The sequence below is a fragment of the Amblyomma mixtum genome, chromosome 9 (assembly GCF_055824585.1).
Source record: "Amblyomma mixtum isolate Tamu chromosome 9, ASM5582458v1, whole genome shotgun sequence".
Classification (NCBI taxonomy): domain Eukaryota; kingdom Metazoa; phylum Arthropoda; class Arachnida; order Ixodida; family Ixodidae; genus Amblyomma; species Amblyomma mixtum.
In genome coordinates this window covers 7,837,811-7,863,544 of record NC_143020.1, presented here as the reverse complement: position 1 = coordinate 7,863,544, position 25,734 = coordinate 7,837,811, and the positions used below count along the sequence as shown (strand labels likewise).

Here is a 25,734-nt window from a genome sequence, read left to right as displayed (position 1 = left end):
CTAAATTATTTATAACTTCTTGATGCTGTTTCGATTTCGTTTTCATGAGCTGAACGGGAAAGCTTCTTTTGAGCCCATGCGTACCAGTAGGCAACGCATGAACGCCGCCATGATCCAATGGTTTGCGTGTGTTGCCAGCTGTTTTGACGCTTGCTAAATCTGGACAAAGAACGGAGTTGGAACCTGGCAACGTAGTCCGTGGGAAGATGGCGGTATGCGGAGTAGCTCTCGACGGCGCTAAACTGCTGTAAACACCGCGAAAATCGCCGCGTTTGGATCATTTCCAATTGCATGTAGTCTCGCATACCGACCGTAATTTCATACAGGTGGCTTGTGTCTAGTGAGTTGTTATTCGAAGGCAAGTACCGCTATTGTGACGCGCTTGGAGTGTATTTCGTCCGTAGAGCGCGTGGGATTTTGTATGTCCTCTGTTGCCGAGTGCAAATACACGTCTGAAATTTTCTTTAGCCCCAAAAGGACAAACACAATTCGCAAAGGAGACGTATGCCCAAGGTAAATGGAGCAACTGCTCTGCCTGGTTTGTTTTGAATGTTCAGCATTTTGTTATATTAAATGTCGAAGGTTTGTTAAATTACCGCGGGCCTCTCGCATTTTTTTTATCTTTCTCCTTCGCCGAGGAAGACTGTGCTGTGTCCTTTCTGGCGCGGGACGAGCTCGTAATGGTTTTTTTAGTACGCAGCAACGCTCAAAGCTTCATGACGAACGACTGAAACAAGGTGGAGGTGGAAACGTATGCAACAGCATGTACCGCTCCGGAATCTTCCCGTTTCATGTCTAGCATTGTGCGCACTAAATTATGGGTGCTTGGTTGGTTGCCATGGTGCTTTTGTGTGTGTGCTTTTGCTGCTAATGTATGACTCTACGGTAAAACACTGACCAGAATTAAAGCGCAAAAAGACGGCACAAAGTACGAGAAAAAAACGACAGGAGCGCTCTACGTTTTTCCTGAGATTGTTTTTTATTCCTCTGGATTCAAAGCCTATTTATGAGAATCTACTGTCGCTAGTGCTTTATACGCATGGGATAAAATGGGTCTTGCGATTACATGTATGCTGTCTTGTTTTCATGCCCCATTTTCTGTCACTGGCTCTGTTCGGAGGGATAATGCGCGGTGTCACATGCTTGAGCTGAAGATCATAAGTGTGCCTCTTCTCCGTATAATAAACATGTTGGTAGAGTGCGCATGCATTGTCCTTGCGCCGTGGTCGTTGCGCGGCCGTTCATTTCAACAGCGTTACGGTTTGGTTTATGGTTTATGGGGTTTAACGTCCCAAAGCGACTAAGGCTATGAGAGACGCCGTAGTGGAGGGCTCCGGAAATTTCGACCACCTGGGGTTCTTTAACGTGCACTGACATCGCACAGTACACGGGCCTCTAGAATTTCTCCTCCAAAGAAATTCTAGCCGCCGCGGCCGGGATCGAACCCGCGTGCATTACCGCAATTACCGCATGCATTAGGGCTAAAAAACGTAAAGGTAATAAAAACGCATTTAAGCAAGAACACCTACATCCTTTATAAGTAGCACCAATGTGTACCCTTTCAAGCAGACTGAGGACATGGCGCTAAGAAACACAAATACAGTGAAAAAGTAAACGGCAGCAAGGTTCATTCGCCTGGTGTCATCCGCCTTTAAAGAGAGTCCCGAGAGCGGGAGATTTTCGTTCACACGCTATGCAGTACACAGTTCTCGCGAAACGTGTATATGTATCACTTCCCGCGTTTACTCACAAATGATGCGAAATGCCCGATCCTTTTGGAGCTTTTTCCATGCATCAACGCACGAAGGTTGCAGCGCGGTGCACGAGACGCTAATTACTCTTTGTCGTATGCAGCTCCTTGCATTAAGTGCCTTGATTCCATAGCTTAAGCAACTTGTAATCAGATTCGAAAGCAGAAGTTTGAAATCAAAACTCCGAGAGCGTTCACTCCGGAACATGTTCACAATCGTCCGACATTAAAAGAAATGACCACAACCAGTAAGCTAAAGATTACAAAATATGTTTAAAACATGGAAAATATGCGTAGTAAGAGTGACATATAATTAATTTCTCTGCCGCAGTTTTCCGAATTCAAGTTCAAACTTCACCCATCCTTGACATTGCGAGAAAAAACTATGCTGGCCACAAAAGTGTGTTTTAAGATGGCGTCCAAGATGGCAACTTACAAGCGTGGACCGCTTTGCTAGCTCAGCTTTACCCCCGTGGCTGGACATAGTAACTCTATGGGCTGAACGATAGTGTTATAGGTAGTGTTTAGGTCACGTCAGATAGAAAAAAACAAACAGCATATAACTGATGATAAGTAGTTCATTGTCATTCCAGCTCTTTATGCATGTTAATTGAAGTGTTGTAGTGAATTAGAAGTACGTATCAAAGACAGTATTTTATGTTTTCTTTTGTGGCTCAAGTGACGCACTACGCGTCAAAGCCATCGGTTGGTTGAAGAAAACGAAACTGAAAAAAGCGTAGAGAAGAAATTCAATTATATAGTGCTTGTAGCTGTATACCACGTGGTAAACTATGTATTTTAATGGCTAGTGCATTAAAAGAAGTGCATTATTTGAAAGAAGAAAATATGCAGTTAAAATTAGTGTCTATGGAGTGTTTCCAGATCTTTAATTCCGTCTCATCAGGGCTCGTCTTTAGACCTTTGGTAGCAAAAATGTCTTTTGGCATTCCACGCACAGTGGTAACTCCTATGGTATTGAAGCTGGTGCTGTAGGGAAACCCACAGAAAGAGGACGACACAGCAAACAAGAAAGTTGTTCTTTGTAGTCGTTCTTCTTTCGACAAAAAGAAGAGTTCGTTTTCGTTGCGTCGTCCTCTGCCTATTGTCTTCCTAATAGCGCTAACTTCAATTCAAGAGAATGAGTGACCAAATAGCTCTGCACCAAGATCTACTAACACTCCCATGACCGAGAGCAAAGGGATAGCTTCCGGTTGGTTGTGTTGGGCGTGCCCATCTACCAAATGGCTTAGCTCGCTACTTTTTTGAACAGAAAGTTGCCTATTCCTTGTGCTTACGTTGTGGTCGATGTATATCTGCTGACACCGCCTGAAATGAAGTCCGAACATGCTTCCTAGACACTCTTATGCCGTTACAATATATGCATACGGTTCCTTTTCTTGCAGCGTTTTGCATTACCGTTACTTCGCCTGATTTCCTCACTATCAGTGCGGTAGGTCCATTTACGCATTTAATTTATGCAAAATCATGAAACTCTTCATTACTGCACAAGAAATATAGCAAATATTCACATTTAAGTTAGGGATCTTGCATTCCCTTTTCCATTGGCTATTATTAATGAACACAGAATGATGACCTACAATACTGACTATTTTAAATGCCGCTATGAAGTAATGTTTAAAAGCAATGTTTCAATGACTTTTTAGTCAGTGTGATAATAACTAGTCTCGTCTTCCGAATGTTCTATTTTCGGAACATTGACGTTACCCATATACACAACGCAAATGTACTCTCCAGTCTAACGAACTGCGTTTTTCTGCCAGAGCGACTGTTACGAGAACAAGACCATCGATATTTGCACCCCTTTCAACGTAAGTGATTGTTTTTTTATCGCTAGTTTTAACACGTTTTGGCCATAATTCATACCGCAAGATTTCGGAGTGAGCACGTAGGCTTTGAAACTGGGTTTAATTTTTGTCGCATACTGGTCATCTCATTTCAGGAGAAGGATGCAGAGAAATTTCGCGATCTGATAAGAGTGAGTTCTTTGAAAAAAAAAGAAGCCATTGAATTCTATATTCTGTTATCTAGTGCAACGAAAATTGCATCTTCGCACTCAGATAACGAAACTGGAACTTTATTCTCAGGCTGCGTACATTTATCATTCATTTCGAATGGGTACGAGCTGAGTAAACTAAAGATTTGTCCTCAATAATTCCTTTTGTTTTTCAGTGCATTATCTCCGACACAGACGACAAGGTACAATCGCTGGCGTATCTGCTAAACGATACCGTGGCATCTAAGCTTCCAGAAGACCAGCGAGGCCATAGCTTCTGTACGTACATCGGGCAGAGATTTTTACGAAGGAGTCTTTATGTCTTGAGTGCAATTTATTTGGCGAAAAACTATGTTGAGAGGTTCAGCTAAGGGCTATACCGACTGCCGGAGTTAAGTTTTTCTTACTCTCTGAAGTATTCCACGTGAGAGTTTCGCAATAACGTCATTTTATAGCAATGGACTGCCGCCCTTAGATAATTTCTTTATGCCTTCAATTTTCAATACAGAAAAGAACGCGAGGCTGCAAATTTCAGGCAACGGGCAAAAGAGGCATGTGGAACATCGACAATGTTTTAACCTGGGAGCTGTTAAAAGAACAAAATACTTGCTAAGCGCTCTGAATGCCGCCATACGAACAACTTGAGAATCACGCTACTACAACTGCTACCAGACAAAAAAAAAGAAGGAGTGGAATTACGGCTACAGATGTTAGACAGTCACAATAAAGCACATAAAAAAATAAAAACAGGAAAGTAAAAGATGTGTTGAAAAATGCGAAAAAAGGTGCTTCTCAACAGTTTTAGTCTTTTCCCCCGGATTGCGTTCTATATTCGCTGAAATAAATGAATTCAAAATGAGAAACACATATCTGGCTGCTTGAAAGAGTGGAAAAAAAATATTGGTGAAAGAAAGGCCAGAGAAGCACAGAGGCAAGGCCTTCACTTGCGCTAGCAGACCGCCGCCGCCCGGAAAGCAGGATTTGTTGCCGCTCAAGTCAGCTGATTCTCCCACAGCATTCCTGTAGTGGGAGGGATGGAGGAGATAGCGGATAAGTGAGCAGGCCCACACAGAAGGGTAAAGTATGGGAATGGTGTCTGCAGCGCGGAGACTGAGGGACGTCCGATAAATCCCGAAAATAATGGAGAAGTGTAGATGTTCGGTTGCTTTTCGAGGCTGAAGGAGGTTTGCCGGCCTATGTCGTGAAAGCAACAGATGAGGAGGCCGACAGCTCTGCCTAGCGAGGCTCATCTTGCAGACAGAAGAGGACACGGGAAGGGGACTGCGGCTTGAAGCTACCTCCCTGACAGAATATGAAAACGTTAGTAAATTGTAAATTGGTTTTTTTTTTTGAGGAAAGGAAATGGCGCAGTATTTGTCTCACATATATCGGCGGACACCTGAACCGCGCCGTAAGGGAAGGGAGGAAGGTAGAAGTGAAAGAAGAAAGAGAGAAAGAGGTGCCGTAGTGGAGGTCTCCGGAATAATTTCGACCACCTGGGGATCTTTAACGTGCACTAACATCGCACAGCGCACGGACGGCCGCCTCTTGCGTTTCGCCTCCATCGAAACGCGGCTGCCGCGGTCGGGTTCGAACCCGGGTACTACGGCTCGGTAGACGAGCGCCTTACCACTGAGCCACCGCGGCGGGTTGAAAACGTTAGTAGAGTCAGCTAAAATGAGCCTGATGGCTTCACTCTGTGCTAGGAGGGCCATGCAAATAAGAAAAACAAAATAAAAGTGTGCTTTCCGCGACGGCTTGAACAGTGGACATATGTGATCGGGAAGTATATAGCGGCAGGCCAACCGTTAGTCCACAAAGGTGTTGTTTTGATTGCAAAAAGATGGTCACATGAGTTTTGAGTAGTCGACCTACCGCATTGGTTTGTACATTTGTAATGGCGCCTATGTTTAGTTTCATTCTGCATTTACATCTGCGCGAGGTTGTGGACGCGAAGCCTCCTTCGCGTTGAGGCCAGTATATTTGCATAACGAGTCAGTTCTCTTCGGTTAAATGCAGTTCAGTGGCTTGCACACATTGGTCGTCGTCATTGTTTCAGCTTGGTCGATGGCTGCGACGTGTGTTGATACTATTATTAAAGCGATAGCTTCACTACGCCAGCCACTTCGCCCCGTCGAGCGCGGTCGCACCTCGGCCGTATGCCCGTGGCTGCAGCTGTGCGCCGGAGTCGCCGCAAGAACCATTGCCTAGCAACCGCCGCGGTGGACACCTGAACCGCACCGTACAGGAAGAGAGGAAGTGGGAGTGAAAGAAGAAAGACAAAGAGGGGCCGTAGGGAAAAAATGAATCTTAAGAAAGGAAATCACGCAGTAACTTTCTGGCATATCTCAATGGACACCCGTCATCATTTTGTAGAGGCAGGGAGGAAGTGGCAGCGGAAGAACAAACAAAAAGCGGGCCGTAATGAAGAAAATGGATTTGAGGAAAGGAAATTGCGCAGTACCTGCGGTGGTGGTGGTGGTGGATATGTTTATTGCCAGTGATGTAAATCGTGGGAGCGAAGCCCCCTTCATGACACTTAGATGCCTCCTCAATGTGAGGAGGAGGCACCCTCACAGTGCGAAGGATAGCCCCTGGAGCGCAATCCTTCTGTGAGCTCTAGATGTCATCCGCCGCTGAGGCGCCACGAGCGTCGGTGACGGGAGCGGTTGCATGCCGCGTCGGCTCCGTGATAGATCGCAATCAATTGCGATACATCAAATTTTCCCCCTGTAAGCCTGGTACCATCGTCTCCAGGAACCTCAGCGGCACCCGTCTACACCACGTTTGTAAAGGTGGGGCCAATTTTTGACCACTTTTCGGGCATTTCAAGTTTTCGTCACGCCGCGGTGGTGCTAAGCCTAACGGCGCCGGGGCCTGCGATGCCCCGGTCGGGGATCCCTTGGCTCCGGCGGCTCCAAATCAAGTCACCGGGTACGACCCGCAGTCCTTACGGATCGTAACGATGGATACCAACCAATCCCAGGGTACGACTCAAGGCGAGGATCCTCTACCAACCGAGGACGATTACCTTGAAGATATGGTTCGCGTCTGGCGCGGAAAGAAGAACGCGGCGGCGGCATCGAGGGACGCTGGTGCTGGTGCCACCCAGCAACAGGCGCCGGCTAGCTCTACGCATACGCAGGGCGGGAGTGCGCTGAACGCAGCCTCGAAGCGCTCCAAGCAACCCCGGTGGCGGCCGCAGTACACGCCACGTATCGAAAAAGACGGCATCGTCGTGGTGCTGAAACCGCGAAACACGGTCGACCTAAGAGCAACGTTTGGTCCTGGACAAGCCGGCGCTGCAATCCGCAGCATCCTCGGGGACGACGCAAATGCAGGACTTGCGGTGTGGCCTGTTTGGGACCAAAACGTGCTAGTATGGCGTTGAAATCAGTCGACGCCGCGGAGAAGCTACTCCGGGATATGGTGCTGCGGGTTGGGGAACGCGAGCTACCGTTCCGGGGACACCCCAAACTCTCCGGTGCGTTCTGTCGCGGGATCGTGAGTGTTTCGCCTGACGAAACATCTGAAAGTGTTAAAAGAAAACTCTGTGCGGAACCAAATGTGGTGTCTGTGCGCAAGCTGGGGGAACCCCGGTTGCGGTGATCACCTTCGCGGGGACTAAGGTGCCACGGACGGTGTTGTACAGCTACGAACGGCTCCCTGTTCGCCTGTACAAGAAAACAGTGCCTGCATGCCACCACTGTGGCACAGTGGGCCATCGGGCCGATGCGTGCCCGCGACCGCAGCCGGGGCGCTGCAAACGCTGCGGAGTCCAGGTTCCCGATGCCACTCCTGAAGGCCCGGCGGAACATGACTGTGTTCCGAGCTGCCTCATCTGCAGAGGCGGCCACCCTACCGGAGCTCCTGGCTGTCCCGGGCGGTTCCGGAAAGCCATCAAACCCAGCTCCCCATCAGGATCCAAATCGAAGACAAAGACGGGGCCCAAGCAGGCTCCTCCGCCCAAGGCCAAGAAAGCGCCAGCTGATCAGGAAACCAAGGCCAAAGCCGGGCCATCGAAACCAGTCAAGTCCGCGACCCAGGCGGTGCTCCCGAACGCCAGGGACTTCCCGCCCTTGGCACCCGTCCAACCACAGGTGAGCAGTTGGAGTAGGGCAGTCTCCGGGCCCCCTACCCGTCCATCCCCTACCCGTCCCTCCCCTACCGAAACCGCCCTACAGCAGCAGGTAGAGGAGCTCAGGCGCCAGAACCAAATTCTAGCGCGCAAAATTCAGGAATTAGAGGCCAAACAGGCCGGGTCATCCGAACTAATGCAAGAAGCTGAGCCAGACGACGAGGATGACGGATCATCCATAGCATCTTGCCTCACTAGCGTCTCGCGACAGAGCGGGGACACGGTAGTTGGATCTACTGGTCGCGTTGCCGGCCTAGAGGCACTGCAGCGCCAAACCGAGCAACTGGAGGAGCAAGTGGCGGCCCTGCCGAATCAAATCATGTCGGCAGTCCGCGAGTCCTTCCACGACATGTTCAAGGCAGCTTTAACGCAAGCACTTCCCGACCTTATGGCCCAGGTCACTGACTCGGTCCTTAAAGCCGTGCAGCCCTGGGTCAGCACCCAAATTAAGAACGCCACAAGCTGCGATTCCCCTCACCTTAAACGTAAGACAGCCTCCCGCCAGGCAGCGAAGGAACATGGTTCAGGCTCGGCAGCTGGTGGGAGGGTGCGGCCCCTCACTGGGTTTGCGCCGCCTCCCGGCCAGAGCTAATCCGATCGCCCTTAAATAAATACAACAAGATGGCTAGCAGATGTGATAGGAATGCTAAAAATTTTGAAAAATTCCAGATCATCCAATGGAACTGCAGGGGTTTCAGAGCTTGGAAAAAGCGGTCACACCTCCAGCTTTACCTGCAGTCGCTAGGTGACATGCCGGTGCTCATTGCCCTGCAGGAGCCCGGCATAGACGCTAAATTATCAGGCTACAGCACCTTTCAGGGGGGCCCCTCTACGTGCATCCTGGTGAATAAGGCTTACACTGTGGTTCAGGTCGACTTAGACTTGAGTACCGAGCAAGAATATACAATGGTCCGAGTACAGCCTCTCAGACGCCGCGACCCGTCAATACATATCCTCAACATATACTGCCCTCCGCGTCAGCCGCGCGTAACTTTCAATGAAATCTTCCTTCGCGCGATAAAATTGGCAGCCAAAGAGCCTCTAGGGATCGTTGGAGACTTCAATGCTCCCAGCCTTCATTGGGGCAACCACTTCGAACAGGCAAGAGGACGTAAGCTGGCGGAGCTCATCTCCACCCTCAGCCTCACGTTGCTCACGGACCGGGCGTATCCCACTCGAGTGGGGAATTCGGTAACCCGCGACACGTGTCCAGACCTTTCTCTCGTTAAAAATGCTAGAGAGGCTGCCTGGGAGAACTTGGGAGATTCTCTAGGCAGCGATCACCTCCTTCTTCGGATTACACTCGAGGCAAAGGCAGCGCGCAAAAAATGGGGTCAGGCCAAGCTGACCGATTGGCACAAATTCCGGAATCACACTATCCCTCCCGTACTATTTTCCGGCGGCTACGCGGAGTGGGCTAACCACATATACAACATTCAGAAACGACACGTCACAACACTACAAACCACCGAAGAGATCCCCGCAGTGGACACCCAACTCCTGCATTTGTGGGAGGCGCGCTGGAGCTTAACGAAACGGTGGAAAAAGCAGAAAACTAATCGCAAATTACGCGACCGCATAGCCAAACTCACAGAGCAGGCTGCAGCGTATGCTGCCGAGCTCTCAGATTCAAATTGGATAGCACGCTGCGACGCCGCAGCTCATCAGATGAGCTCGAAGGGGACGTGGCGTCTCTTTCGCAGTCTAATCGACCCCTCCCAAACGAGAGGGGAGACGCAAAAGCAGCTCCGGCGGGCTCTGCAAGGGTTCCAAGGTACGACGGCGCAACTTGCGGACACTCTGTGCGACAGATATCTCTGTCGTATGGAGGACCCGCCTGGGCCAGAGTACATGTACTCTGGCAGGCCTAATGAAACACTCGATGCCCCTTTCTAATGAAACACTCGATGCCCCTTTTGAGTTGCACGACCTTAAGGCGGCCTTAGCAAAAATGCGCCAGGGTACGGCTCCGGGACGGGACCACATAACAGTGAACCTGTTGGCGAACCTACCGGACTCAGCCTACCTTCATTTATTAGAATACATCAACCAGATCTGGGACGGGCGTCCACTCCCTCCCGAGTGGAAAACGTCACTTGTGACGTTTATCCCTAAAACAGGTAAGGCCGTGAATACGGACAACCTGAGACCCATATCACTGATCTCATGTGCGGGCAAGCTTATGGAGACGATGGTACGGGATCGCCTCTCTCCATACCTGGAGAGTAAGGGCTTCTTTGCAGTCACCATGTTCGGGTTTCGCCCTCACACGTCTGCACAGGATGTCCTTCTCCAGCTGCACAGGGATGTAATACGACCCACAACTATGCAACACAATGACAAAGCCATCCTCGCCCTTGATTTAAAAGGGGCTTTCGACAATGTGAAACACGGAAGCATCCTGGCCAACTTGAGTTCTACCGATTGTGGGGCTAGGACCTACGCGTATGTAAGAGATTTCTTGTCTAATCGCCAGGCCTTTCTTCGGATTGAGGGCGAGGAATACGGCCCTTACATGATGGGAACACGGGGTACCCCTCAGGGAGCAGTGTTATCACCGCTCCTGTTCAACATTGCTATGATGCGCCTCCCAAGCCAATTGGCCCGGGTGGAAGGCATTCAACACGCGTTATATGCAGATGATATTACAATTTATTTATTTATTTATTTATTTATTATTTATTATTGATACCCTCAGGGCCAAAGGCATTTCAGAGGGGAGTGGTTACAAATTACAGACAGTGAACAAAAACAAAAATTCGACATACAAGCGTCATGTTCCTGGTTATACAATTCAGTAAAAGAAGTAAGCATAATATGTAAGTGCAAGGTAAGAGAACAAACAAAGGAAACTAAAGTAAACAAAGGAAATGGAGAATGATAAGTACATTTGTTGTGAGCCTTAGTATACAATGTTAGCTAAATTGTTACGGAAGCGCAGGATGTCTTGAATGCAGGCTGTCGATCCGGGAAGGTGGTTCCAATCTGCTGCTGTACGGGGAATGAACGACTGAGAACAAGCTTTTGTTTCGTGCGACGTTATACCGACCTTGTGAACGTGATCTAGACGTGGAGAGATGAAAGACGGAGGAGATATCAATTCATCGCGTAGATTGGGGCAGTTGTAAAAAATTTTATGAAATAAACATAACCGTGAAAATTTTCGACGGGAGGCTAAGGGTGGGAGGTTGAGCGTATTTTTCATGGAGGTGACACTTGCAGTACGATTGAAGTTAAGTAGGATGAAACGGGAGGCGTTATTTTGTACAAGCTCGAGTGCATTAATTGAATTTGCGTAGCTGGGGTCCCAAATTGCAGATGCGTATTCTAGTTTACTACGGACAAGGGTTTTATATAACATGAGTTTTAGGGAGGTAGGGGAATTGGAGAAATTCCGGCGTAGGTAGCCTAGCATGCTGTTAGCGTTGTTAATTATGACGTTAATATGGAGCGACCAATTTAGAGTGGAAGATATATGAACTCCGAGGTAGCGATATGACGTGACGGCCTCCAGTATGGTATTATTTAGACAATATGCACCTGTAGTAGATGATGTGCGGGAGACGCGTAAAACTTTGCATTTAGAAGAATTAAGTTGCATTAACCATAAGTTGCACCATGCAGATATAGCAGTTAGATCATTCTGTAGAGCGCATACGTCGTTAGTGTCGTTAATTTCGCGAAAAATTACGCAGTCATCAGCGAATAAGTGTATGTTAGAGGTTACGCAAGAAGGTAGGTCATTAATGTAAATAAGAAATAAAAGAGGGCCTAAGACGGATCCCTGTGGCACTCCAGAATGGACGGGGGTTGATGGAGAGGTGGCATTGTTAGCAGTTACGTACTGAGTGCGGTTGCAAAGGAAATATTCGAGCCAGGAAAAAAGCCTCGGATCAAGGTTTAGTTTGCTTAGCTTAAAAAGTAGTAATTTGTGGCATACCTTTTCGAAGGCTTTTGCGAAGTCGAGGAAGACGCAGGCAGCTGTTAAGCGGCGATCAAGGATGAGATTAAATTTATGCGTAAATGATGCTAACTGAGTTTCGCAAGACAGTCGCTTACGAAAACCGTGCTGCATGTCTGTAAAAAATGAATTTGACTCCAGGAAGTTCGCGATACCTGTGTATAATATGTGCTCCAATACTTTACATGGAATACTTGTCAAAGATATGGGACGGTAGTTAAGGGGTGAATTCTTGTTACCTGATTTATGGATTGGGACCACCTTCCCGACCGTCCAGTCAGCAGGCAGAGCACCGGTGTCGAGGGACTGTTGGAATATCTTGCAAAGCAGCAATGAACAGTAAGTTTGAGAACCCTTAAGAAATTTCGCGTTGATTAAGTCAGTACCTGGACTGGAGCATGGTTTAAGGGATTGAATAATCTTCTCAATACCGCAAGCTTCGATGCAAATGGGATCCATAGTTATGTAGTTGTAAGTCTGCGCTTGTGGAAAAATGGTGTTAGTACAATGAACAAAGTTATTACAGAATGTGGAGTTCAGTACCGCTGGGCATTCTGTATCTGGGATGGCAAGGCCATTCTCGTCTAATAAGTTAATGGTATCGCTGTGGCTGGGGTTGACAATGCGCCAGAACTTTTTAGGATCAGTGGAAAGAATGCTAGGAAGCGTATTGTGAAGAAAATTATTTTTTGTGCTTTTAAGTGCAGTTACGTAAACGTCATTAGCTTCGCGGTACGCCTCCCATTTTGCGTTACTACCAGACCTTTTCGCAACTCTGTAAAAACGTTTTTTTTCGATTGGACAGTCGTTTAAGATAGGAGTTGTACCACGGGGCTCTCGAGTGGGAACAGATTGTCCTTAATGGTATGTATGTATCTGTTAGTTCTTTAACTTTGGTAACGAATAGATTCCAGTTAGTATCGACAGGCGGTCATCAAACCCGTTGCAATAATAATCGAGAAATTCGGCGAGTTCCCTGTTAATGGCCTGAAAATCAGTTTTTTTATAGTCGCGGATGTGTTTAGAAATCTTCTCAGCTGGGGGAGTAACGATGCAAATGTCAAATGAGAGCGATAGATGGTCGCTGAGACCAGGTAAGTAAGTGATTTCTGAGGCCATATCGGGATGGGTAGTCAGTATTAAGTCCAGCGTGTTTGCAGTGGTATTAGTAATTCTTGTCGGTTGAGAGACTGGTCGGGAAAAGGAAAAAGTGGAACAAAGGTTTAAGAAATCGGTGCTTTAGTTACAAAAAGGGTTCTGAACTGGGGCATCAAAAGACCAAGATATGTTAGGAAGATTGAAGTCGCCAAGTAAGAAAACAGGCGCCAGGGGGTGTCGTGTGCAAACAGCATTTATGGCATCGTGCAGATCATCGAGGAAGTTAGCAGAGTGACTGGGAGGACGGTAGGATACCCCGAAAACAATTTTTGAGTGTCCAAGTTCCACGCATGCCCAGACAATCTCGAGATCTGTTGTGATGTTAATAGCGTAAGACCGGAGTGTTTTACAAATGGCAAGTAATACGCCACCACCCTGACGTGACGTGCGGTCGCAGCGATAAAAAGTGTATCGGGATGAGTTGTGGAAAATTTCGGTGTTACGAATGTTAGAATGAAGCCATGTTTCAGTAAGTGCAATAATACCTGCGTTACACGTGTCAGCTACGGAATGAAATGCGTCACGTTTGTTTACGATACTTCTTACGTTAGCGAAAAGAACAGATGTGCGTGGTGAAGGCGACGACTGCCCACGTCCCCTCTCGTGATGCTACAGGGCGTTTTCGGTGTTTTGGGCATTTGATGAAGGCGACCGCGGTGTGTCCTCTTCGGGTGCTTCGGTGGGAAATTCCTTTATCAGTTCGATGTTGTTTGTCACGCTGTCGTACATGTAGCACTTATTGTTAACGTAGAGTTTGTTGTAACGAAGCTGGAACTTTGGCGACTGAGGCAGGCTTTTAGCGAAATTAGTAAGTTGCTGGCGCGCGTTACGGGTTGCTGGCGAAAAATCCTCTGATACAGAAATGTTGTTAGTTTTAAGTTTAGCTCGACATGCTAGTATTCTGCCACGGTCTTTAAATGAGCCGAACCGGATAACTACAGGCCGAGATTTCTGATGTGAAAACGTACCTATCCTGTGGGCGCGCTCAATGACCGGTTGATCAAAATCAGTGCCTAAAGAAGTTGAAAATGCAGTGATAATTCTTTGTTGTCTGTTCCCAGGTTTCACGTGCGTCGGGTATACCGCGTAAGATTAAATTGTTCCGTCGTGAACGGTCTTCAAGGTCATCTATACGAGCCTGTAATTCATACTGTCGCGAAGTCAGCTGTTCGACAGTATCTTGAGTTGCGGCGACGTCGAGTTCTAGGGTTTCCAGAGTTTTGCATCTGCTTTCAATCAGTTCCAAACGGTTGAACACGTCAACCAACTTAGTTTCAAAGACTGCCTGGCTTGATTTGATTGTGTTAACGTCTGCACTCAGTTTAGTTTGGCCAGTCGTGAGTTCAGACGTTTTTTTGTCAATGCCTTTAAGTAGTTTAATTATCTCATTCATTTGCTGAGAATCGTGTTCCGGATCATTAGAGGCAGACGCGGTACGTGTGTTGGGACCAGGGTTAGACTCGACGTCGCCGCAGCATAGCAACAGATATGCAGAGTCAAAGCAATCGCGGGCAACAGCACAGATCACCCTTGGGCAAGGGAGCGAAATAAGGAATCTGTTATCGTTTTTCTTAACGAAAAGAGAGTGCCGGTTACACACCTGGGGTGCGAAGAACAGATGCGTGTTAGCCATGCTGGCGCAATGGCTGCTCCCTTGCCCACTGAAGATGGTGACGGGCTGCAGGGCCTTTAAGTGTTCAGGCTGCTGCGGTGTCGCTGTGGTAGCGAAGAGCCTGATATCTGGTACGATGACAGGAGATTGTTCCGCGATGTAGGCGCATGCGTGGCAACAGCGATCGGTCACATCGGCATCGGGTAGACAGCCAGCTTCATGAAGTGTGACTGGCTGCGAAGCAAGCAGGCAACACGTCGCCAGGGACAGGAACGCCTGGGGTGCGAAGAACAGATGCGTGTTAGCCATGCTGGCGCAATGGCTGCTCCCTTGCCCACTGAAGATGGCGACGGGCTGCAGGGCGTTTAAGTGTTCAGGCTGCTGCGGTGTCGCTGTGGTAGCGAAGAGCCTGATATCTGGTACGATGACAGGAGATTGATCCGCGATGTAGGCGCCTGCGTGGCAACAGCGATCGGTCGCATCGGCATCGGGTAGACAGCCAGCTTCATGAAGTGTGACTGGCTGCGAAGCAAGCAGGCAACACGTCGCCAGGGACAGTAACGCCTGGGGTGCGAAGAACAGATGCGTGTTAGCAATGCTGGCGCAATGGCTGCTCCCTTGCCCACTCAGGGGAGCCTTGGGGACATGGAGGACCGCCTTCAGCAGGCTGCTTCCATAGTCGATGCGTATGCTAATGACTGTGGGCTCCAATGTGTTCCAGCGAAATCAGAGCTTCTGCATGTCAGAGCGAACCCAAAGGATAGGACAGCAATACACATCTCTCTGTCAGGAGGTCCTATTAGAGAGGTGGAGGAGCTCCGTATTCTGGGCCTTTTCATTCACCAGAGACTCAGACCGGACTCCACTATTGCGAAATTCAAGAGAGTAGGCGAACAGGTAGGGCGCATGATCCGCCGCGTTTCCAACAAGCGGAGTGGTCTGCGGGGAAGGGACGCACTTCGGCTCGTCTATGCCTTCGTGACTAGCCGGATCCTCTACGCCGTCCATATCTCCGCACTACTAAGCAAGACGAGGCGCGAATAGACGCCATCATCCGCAAGGCAACTAAGCGAGCCCTGGATCTCCCGGTGGCTACCTCTAATGCCAAACTCAAGGCATTGGGGGTGCTAAACTCCTACCAGGAGCTACGGGAGGCCCACCTCGTGAACCAATACACGCGGCTCACGCAGACGGCTCCTGGGCGCCGCCTGTTAAACCGCTTACACATTCAACACGACTGCACTCCAGAGGAGGCGGAGCGTATCCCAGTACTATGGCGCCATATGCTCTGGGTCTCCCCGCTCCCCCGTAACATGGACACCGACATGCATGAAAACAGACGACAAGCGCGGGCTCGGGCTCTTGAGAGACAACACGGCTCCCGACCCGGTGTATACTATGTAGACGTAGCAGGGCCATCGCCCACGGGATTTTACTCGGCCGCTGTCGTTCACCAGGAAATGGACGTTGATGGACTCTCCTTTCGAGCCCCGAATTCAATGCGGGCCGAGTAAGTAGTGATAGCGCTTGCTGCCGCCCACGCCAATTCGAGAATAATCATCACGGACTCCCGAAAAGCATGTGAACATTACTTGGCAGGGGAGATCTCCCCCTTAGCTGCTTGTATTCTACGACGGACTGCCACTGATCCAACACCCAAACGAATCATTTGGGCTCCTGGCCACCAGGGCTTACGAGGTAATGAGGCCGCTGACGCGGCTGCCCGAGCGCTTACTCACCGGGCTCCTCATCCCAGCTCTTCTGGCTCGGAGACTAACCAGCCGCTGCTGCGATTCAGGGAAATATTAACACATTATAGCGACAACCACCGCCTTTTCCCGGCCCCGGCAAAAGGGCTGAGTAAGAAGGAGGAGCGAACTTTAAGGCGCCTGCAGACAGGTACTCTACTCTGTCCTGCAATAATAAAACATTACGATCCTAACACGGATGGGCGATGCCCACACTGTGGGGAGGCCTGTGATATCTTCCACATGGTGTGGGCATGCACTGAAAATCCCCACCTCCCCCCTTCCCCTACCCCTTCCAGAGAGGCATGGGAGACTGCCCTCCTCAACTGCTCCTCGCTTGAGTCCCAAAGGGCTCTGGTGAAACGGGAGAGAGACGGGGCCTCGTCATGCGGTGTCCCGGACTAGGGACGCCGACCATGTAGCGGGGCCACTCTGTGGCTCCCAAACTCTTTTTCACAAAATAAAAGTTTTTACCACCATCCGGCGCTGGTCTTCAGCGGACGAGCTGGTCAGAAGAGACTCCCAGTAAGACTCCGCCGCGTTTGGTGATGGGGGATGAGGGAATGTGGGGCATATAGGAGGGTGTATAAGAAGTATCCTGGTTTGCCGCAAAGTTTGCATGATGACGGAAATTGGTCGGGGTATTGTGCATGCAGCAGTATTGGGCATGGAGCAGTCCGGGTTTGTAGTTGTCGCCAATGTGCAGCCTGCGCTATGGTGAGGGATGGAGATGGGGGTGCGTATTCCCTTCGTTTGTCTAGGTAGTACGAGAGAATATCATGGAAGGAGAGCAGGCGCTCCGAGGCCCGTAGAGGGGGCTCGACTCCTGCCCAGAATGTGAGATCTCGGGCTAGGGAATAAGCCTCCTAGTTGCCAGGGAGGTCAGCATGTGCTGGCGTTCAGATGAGGGTTATGAGGCGCCGGGGCTGCCAGAAACGTAGTAAACGAGCAGCGGTGCTGGATATGTAGCTCTTGGCATAATTTAAAATGGCAGATTTGGAATCGGAGATAGTTTTTGTGGCAGATGTAGAAATGAGAGCAAGCGCGATGGCTGCCTCTTCTGCCTCTGTGGTCGAATTGGTAATGATTGAGCTGGAGGTTATAAGCTTTGCATTATTGCCGGCTACCGCCAGGGCCATACGGGAGCCTGTCGAATATTCCGCTGCGTCCACATAGACCACCTCATGGTCCTCGCTGTACTGTTTGTGGAGGGACCGAGCCCTTGCTGCTCGGCGTTCTGTCTCGCGCAGGGTGCATGTTCTTGGGGATGGGGGTTACGTTTGGGTTAGAGCGGAAGGTAGCAGAAATGGGGACCCCCTCGGTAGCTCTGTAATTGGGGTCAGGCTCAACTGGGACAATAAAGTACGACCAGCCTCTGAGTTGGATAGACGGGATATTTGTGCCTTAAAGGTAGCTTCCTTGAGCTCCTAAAAGGTGTTGTGCACACCGAATTTGAGGAGTCGGTCGTTGGATGTGCTGGGGGGAAGACGGAGAGCCGTTCTCGTGCAACTACGTAGGAGCGCATTAACCCGGTCTCTCCTTCTGTTTGAGGGGTAAGTATGGAAGGGCATATGTTGTGCGGCTTATGATGTAAGCCTGGGTGAGGCGAGTCGTGTTTCGCTCGCGTAGGCCAGCCCTGCGGTTCGGTATGCGGCGAATCAGTCGAGTGGTGTGTTCAGCGCGTGTTTGTAGTGTCTTTATGACTTCTCCGTGCGCACCGTGGGAGTGGAGAACCAGTCCTAGCACGCGGATTTGGTGTACTAGCGGGATGGGATGGGTACCTAGGGCGAGGGAGATGGGTGCATTGACTGACTCGTGTTGCTTGGGCCGGAAGATAAAGAGCACCGATTTTGAAGGGGAGCAGGTCAGGCCACGCTCCGTACGTATGCGTCGATGGTGGTTAGTTCCAATTGTACGCATTCTTCTATTTGGGCATCACTACCATGGTTTGCCCAGACGGTGATGTTGTCGGCGTAGAGGCTGAAATGGATGTCGGGAATTTGAGCTTGCTATTGAGGTACACACTAAGCGAACCTAGAAAACCTTACGACCCTTGGAGTCGGCGCCAGGATGTACAACTACATCCGAGCCTTTCTCAGCCTCAGCACAGCCACGCTTACCTTCGGCAACTACAGCCTGCCAAGGATCACGCTGGAAGCACGAGGTACGCCCCAGGGAGCCATCCTCTCCACTATTTTATTCAACATCGCAATCCTTCACCTACACACACAGGAAAAACACGAGGGAGACTGAAAGAGTGCTCTTTCAGTCTCTTTCAGTCTCCCTCGTGTTTTTCCTGTGTGTGTCTTTTCTGCGCAATTCGCACCTACAACATTAGACTTAACAGAGCCTATTAAGTGCCTAAAGGGGTTCCAGATCTGAGGCAGACTCATATTGCCATCAAGCTTGTTGCAGATTGATTCCCACTTTTGATGTGAAAGTTACGCTGTTTCTATCTCTTTGTTAAGGCGGGCGAGGCGACGCTTAAGTGTCCGGTTCCATCTCTGCCTTTGCCAGCGTCGCTCTAGGCCTATTTTAGCCTTCCATAAATGGAGGTGGCGGGAGTCAATTGTGTCGCTTGGGCGGTCTTCGGGTAGAGTACGAGTTACGGATCGGACATCGCTTTTCAGCTGCTCGCTCCATTCGGTTATGTCCGTGATGGGCGCGAGCTGTTCTACATGAGCGGAAAGAGTCCCACTTTGTGAGAGTCGAGCCCCTGGGAGGCCTGCGGTGTAGTTGAATGTTTAAGAGAATCTCGATGATGAAGCGGTCGCTACCTAGATTCTCTTGTGTGTTGCACCATATGGCGTGAGGGAGGCGATGTGCGAACCTGAGGTCTGGCGCAGTATCTTTACACAGACTGTTTCCCGTGCGTGTAGGAAAGGTGGGGTCTGTGAGCAGGGAGAGACAGGCTTGTTGAGCGGCTGACCATACCCGACGTCCTTTAGGTGTGTCGTGTGGGTAACCCCAGGCTGTATGTGGGGTGTTAAAGTCTCCCACGACGAGTAAGGGACACTTGTTGGCTATGCGCTTCGCGAGGGTAAAGAGGTGTTCGAAGTTATCTTGAAGGCACTTAGGGTGGCTATATACATATAGGATGAGGATACTGTTCTCTCGAGCGTGTTGCGGCACAAGCTCAATTAGAAGGTGGTCAATGTCTTCAATCACTTTAGAGTTGGAGATGGTGGTGATTGAACGACGAACCAGAAATGCTACCCGTGGGGGTGTAGGAGATGTGGGCAGAACAGGAGCATAGCCGGGTAGGGTGAGTGCGTTTGAGGGTTCCTTCAGGGCAAGGATGTCGGGTCCTGTAGCGCAGGACAGCATTTGGTGGATCACCTGACGCTTCTGGCCAAATCCCCGGCAGTTACACTGCCAGAGGGTAAGACTACGGATTGGAACTGCCATCAGGACAATCTATGGAGGAGGGAGCTGTAGCGGGGGGTTGGGAGCCCTGAACTATGGAAGGGATAGGGTTGCCCTGTTCTTCTGGTGCTTTGGGCTTTTTGCGTCTGTTTGGTGTGAGGTCACGCTTTGGGAGCCGGGACTCAAGATCTTTACAGCGGTCAGAGAATCCTTGCGTGAGCACGTCGAATCGATGGTTAAGAACAGCGTTGTCTTCTGTTATGCGGATTACTGCGTCTTTGAGGGGTGCGCATTCCTCGTTGATGCGAGTTACACCGTCCTGCAATTTTGCCTCAAAGCGAGCTGCAAACGTTTTAAGCAGGGTTGGTATGTTGTTTAGCGAGATGGGTGTGGAGGGAAGGGGCGTTGTGCACAGAGGTGAATTTGTAAAGGAATCAGTGTCAACCTGTATTGCTAGCAAATCAGGAGAGGAATTAGGCTCGGAGTGGGTGGACGAGGTATGGGCGGTAGGCGGGCTGGGGGGGGGCGGAGTTTGGGATGTGGTAGAGCGGGGGCAGGTGGAATGGTAGAACCAGCGGCAAGAGCACTTATCTGGGCTTCCAGCTTGGCGATATGTTGACGGAGGGCAGCGGCTTGTGCTCGGGCTGCTGTAGCTTCTACTTTAGACACTGCTGCCTCCTCCCGTGATTTTTCCAGGGCTTGTTGCAGACTGGGTAGTACTGTCAAGGATGTCATGTGCCTGTGTGAAGAGGGGGAAGTGTCCCAGACTTGTTCCAAAGGTACTGCCCACGCTTGTTTGTTTTGGTTGGGCTGGGTGAGTCCGGACGAACACTGGGGAAAATTGTCTTTGGATAGGACCAAGTCTTCAAGCTGCGTTTGTTGGTGGTTTGGCTGTTTCTGTGGCTGGTGGAGGTTTCGTCCTTGCAGGATCCCGTGCCTGTCAGGTGTGGGCCCTCGTACAGAATGCACTTGGGCGTGCAAAGAGTGCCTTGTTCGGAGTGTTGTGTTCCACAACAGGGGCAGATATTTGTCTTGGGGCTCGGGCATACGTCGTGGCGGTGGCCCGGCTGTCTGCAGTTAGTATAGGCATCCGGACTGCCACGGTATGGGGTGCAGCGGTGGATGGCTCCCGTGTATTAGATGGAGGGGGATGATCGGGATGGAGTGTGTCTTTCCCATGAGTCGTGCTGCTAGTATGGTGTATTCCGGATTTCTGATGACCATGCCTTGGTAGAGTTGCGTTGGCGTCTCGTCGTCATAGACGTTCGTGATGACTTCTCTGGCAGCCCCCGGTGGTGGTGCCACTTATGTCGCGCACGGACATGTTTTGTCTCCGACGGTGAGAGAGTCCAGCGTCTTGAGAGTCTCGACTGTTGGGAAATGTGTGGTTGCCATGGTGAAAGTATTGTTGGTCGGGTGGATGCGCAGGCAGAAGTCGTCCGGTGGAATGATATCGAGCTGGGTCTGCGCTGTCTTCAAGAGCCGGGGTCTTGGGACATCTTGGAGTCGTAGTTCACCTCGCGGGCGAACGACTACTCGAATAGCGTTAGGTGGGAGCAGTGGTAACCGCTTGCTGCGCTGCACTGCGAGGCGAGCCTCCTTAGTCGCAGGTGGTAGGCGGGCCGGCGTCTTGCCGCTGCCGGTTACGGCTGCTGCGTCGCCCTACGCGTTGTTGGCGTTCGGGTGAGCTGCGTCTGAGGTTGCGTTGTCGGAGCGTTAAGGCTTCGGCGAACTGGCCGGTCGGGAGGCGTAGGCTTTATATATAACCGGTGTCCAGTCGCTTGAGTTTTGCTCTTCTGCGGTGATGGTGCGGCCTTCAACCGTTACCTCCATGACAACGGCTGCCGTCGCCGACGGAGTCGGCGGAGGGGAGGAATCCGAGTTCGGCCTTGCTGTGCGGCCTGGCGTCTCGGTCCGATAGTCGCTCTTCTCTCAGAAAAGGTCCGAATTTGCCCGTAATGGGCGGCTTCCGTGTCCTCCTTAGACACTTATGACGATTTTCGAGCAGATTAGTGGCCGTAGGAAAGATTGGGTAGGAGACGCACGTGCCGTTTGCGGAGCCGACGTTGCAGGCATCCGCTCCCGTTGGCCCCCTAGCGGCGAATCCCAGTAACTGTGAATCCGCGTCCAGGGGCGATAAGATAGGATAGGAAAACTTATTGTCCAACAGACAGAGGGTAGCCAGAGGGCTACCCGCCTAGACGAGGGCCGAAAGGTCTTGACTCTCGGCGGCGGCCTCGGGCAGTCGGACGAGTTGTAGCTGAGTCGCCGGGTCGGAGCTCAGTAGTAAGGTCTCCCATTGATCTTTCGTCTTTTACCTCGTCCATCCCGGGGGTCCTGAGGACATTCCCATAGTATGTGGTCCAAGGTGAGCCTAAAGTCGCAGTTTGCGCATTTGTCTGAAAATTGCCCTGGGTACATTAGACTCCAGAGGGCCGGGTTTGGAAAGGTGTAAGTTTGTAACCGGCGCCAGTTGATGGCTTGGTATCTGGACAAGGATCTATCCGCTGGAGAAAGTCTAGCTCGTTGCAAACGATAGTGCTGTGTAATTTCTGTGTATGTCAACACGCGATCCCTGTCTGTAAAGACCACCTCGCTCGCGTCCGCCCGGAAGGAAAAGCCTCGGGCGAACTCGTGGGCCGTCTCATTGCCAGGCAGGGATGCATGTGCTGGTGTCCAGACTGGTGTAATCTTCCGGTCTATTACATGACGGTTTAGAATTGTATTCGTTAGAGGGGAGACCCGGCCCCTGCTGAAATTTAGTATGGCTACTTTGGAGTCACTGATGATGTACCTCGCTTTTGTGCCTACATAAGCCAGTGCTATGGCAGCTTCCTCGGCAGTCTCTGGGTTACCCGTGAGTATGGAGGCACTTATTTTGAGGAGTTGTTTAATATTGACGACCGCAATGGCCATCGTATTCTTACCATACTCAGCGGCATCCACGTAGACCACGTCCTCGTCTTTGTAGGAACGAAAGCGTTTCTCTAGCGCCTCTGCCCGTTTGGCCCGACGCAGTGAGTGATGAATAGGATGCATATTCCTCGGTAATGGGGGTACAACTATATTGTCCCGAATTTCTCCGAGCATGTCAACTTTGGCTTTTGTTCTGTTATCTCGGCCCAGATTGAGTTTTTCTAGAATGGCCCTACAGGTTGTGGTCCCGGCTAAGCGTTCGATTTGGGACGTAATAACTGCTTCCGTAATTTCTTCCAGAGAATTGTGCATGCCTATCTCTAGGGGGCGGTGAATGGATGTACGGATGGGCAATCCTAGAGCTTGTTTCGTGCACCGCTGATAACTCCATCTATCTTTTCCTTTTCTGAAACTTTAAGATCAAGGAACGGGGCAGCATACGAGGCTTACTACGAACGCCTGTACCAGCCGCAGGAGATTCTGCTCTTTCATGCCGTGTCTCCTGTTGGCAATCCGCTGTATGAGTCGCATCGTTTGTTGCGCGCAATTTTCGATCTTAGTTATTGCATCACCGTTATGCCCGTTGCTTTGTATAATCATGCCTACAATTCTGACTTTTTCAACATGAGGAATCTCCGCCCCTTGCGTTTGTAATCTGATGTTAGGGATGGTTCTAGTTTGTCTTTGATGCAGCGCTCGATGAAAAAGAAGTTCAGACCTCTGCGGCGAGCATTACAAGCCCCTACGGCTGACATAGTTTTCTACCTCATTTATGGCCTTCTGTAGCGTACGTTCGATGTGCGCGTCGTCTCCATGGGTCGTCCACATGGTGATGTCGTCCGCATACATGCAGAAGTTCAAGCCATCTATCCCCTCCAGCCTCTTCGGTTAGCCGTATCATAGCCACGTTGAAGAGAAGAGGGGAAAGTACCGAACCCTGCGAGGTGCCCATGCTGCCTTTCACTTTCACCAAAGTGGATGCGCGCTATCCTGACTGAAGGAAAATTGGCAATGTAGTTGTATGTGTCTTCCCCGACGTTTAAAAGAGCCAAGATTTCTAGTATCGCCTCGTGTTTTACATTATCGAAAGCTTTAGTGAGGTCAAGTCCCACTATTACTTTCGCATCGAGCGACTTAGTGCCTAATATGTCATGTTTGAGCTGTATCATGAAATCCTGCGTGGACAAATTAGATCTAAAACCTATCATCGAATGGGGGTATAAGTCATTGTCTTCGATGAAATTTAGTCGCGTTTGTATCACATGTTCCATCAGTTTGCCGACGCTAGATGTGAGGGATATAGGCCTTAGATTTTCTAGATTGAGCGGTTTGCCTGGCTTAGGTATGAAAATTACCTCAGCGGTTTCCCACTGTTTGGGAATCTCACCCTTCTCCCAGCATTCTTGCATGAAATTGGTCAGCGCTATTATAGATTTGTCACCTAGGTTTCTTAGAATTTTGTTGGTTACACCTTCGGGTCCGGGGCTGATTTGGTTTCCAGCTTTAGTATTTCTGCTCGGACCTCGAATTCGTGAATAGGGGCGTAAAGTTTGCTGTTGGATTTACCCTCATAACGTGATAAGGAATTTTGGTGGCAGAGCCTATATATCGACAACGAATTGCATCGAGGAGTTCCTGTTCCGAACCTTCAAATTTATAACATAATTTCTGTAAATTTTGTCGCTGTGTGAATTTACTACCTTCTGGATCGAGGAGGTGGCGAAGGAGGTTCCATGTTTTGGATAGGCCGATATTGCCGTCAAGCTGGTCACACATTGCTTCCCAGTTCTGATCGCACAGTCTAAGTGCATATTCCTCAATCGCTTTGTTGTGGCGCGCTAGGCGTCTTCTAGACTGCGATTCCACTTTTGTCGCTTTAATCGCTTTTCCATACTAGCTTTGGCCTCCCACAAATGAAGAAGGCGGCTGTCTAGTACTTCAAGTTCCACATTGTTGTCGAGTGTTTTAGTCGCATTCTTAGCATCACTGCGGGGTTCCTCCGCCCATTGTTCTATGTTGGTGATTTCTGCCTTTCTCCCGTCCTGGTTACGAGCGTCGCGGAAAGCGTCCCATTCGATAATACGCGGGGAGCGCATTTGGCGCTTGGCAGGGCCAACGTCAGTTTCCGTGACAAGTATATAAGGGTCACTGCCTAGGTTTAGCAAGGATTTTGACCAATCAGCTGTACCCGCATTCTTCACCGGGGTGAGGTCTGGGGACGTGTCAGCGCACACGCTGTTATCCATTCTTGTGGGGGGGAGAGGGGTCGTGAGCAGGGTGAAGCCCATTTGCTGTATGTCGAGCCATAGCTCTCTCCCCTTCGTACAGGGCCGCGGGTAGCCCCACGCAGGGTGGTGGGAATTGAAGTCACCTAGAATAACCAGCGCGTGCTTGTTGCCGATGCGCATCGCTTTTCTGAAGAGCGAGTCGAATTTAACTTTCTTTTGACTTGGAGTGCTATAAATATTAAGAATGAAAAAACTGCGTTGGGTCTTTTTGGCCGGAATATGTTCGACGAGGACGTGCTGTATGTAGCGGATGCCCGTGTCATGCTCAATGGCCGTAATGTTCCTTCTAGCGAATGTGGTAACATTAGGTTTGTCGCCTGCGGAGTTAAAAGCTTGATAACCAATTAATTTTGACGCGCCTTCAGTTTCCTGGAGGGCGATAACCTCTGGGTGGACCTTCAGAGACGCAAGGAGCTGCTGGAGGATCGGACTTTTCCGTCGAAACCTCCGGCAGTTCCATTGCCACAGCGAGTAGTTGTTATTCTTTGTGTAAATGGCCATATTGAATTTGCTGAATGGTATTTTCCACAGTTTGCTGCCATATGTTGATGGCTAAGAGCTCATTCCTGTGTCCTTGTGTTACGCCTTTTAAGTCCAGGTATTGCGGAGAGAATCGACTGAATTTGGCTTTGCATGTTGGTTTCCAATGCCTGAAATTGCGCTTGTATTTTGTTATCCAGGGCCTGAATCTGGGCCTGAATGTTGGTCCCCAGTTTATGGCAGACTTCCTCTAGCGTAAGTTCGGGTTTTGCGCCCTCTAACGATTTTCTCTTGCTGGGTGGT

General features: G+C 50.0%; 1 protein-coding gene across 1 annotated transcript in view; it reads left to right on the top strand.

Moving 5' to 3' along the window:
* Nucleotides 1-206: 206 nt before the first annotated feature.
* LOC149328211 (uncharacterized) overlaps nt 207-25,734 on the top strand; it is a 29,352-nt gene continuing 3,824 nt past the window's right edge. Inside the window, exons 1-3 of the mRNA XM_089558936.1 lie at nt 207-212; nt 3,711-3,746; nt 3,941-4,043. Of these exons, the coding sequence (XP_089415062.1) occupies nt 207-212; nt 3,711-3,746; nt 3,941-4,043 (145 nt within the window). The remainder of the gene's footprint in view (nt 213-3,710; nt 3,747-3,940; nt 4,044-25,734) is intronic.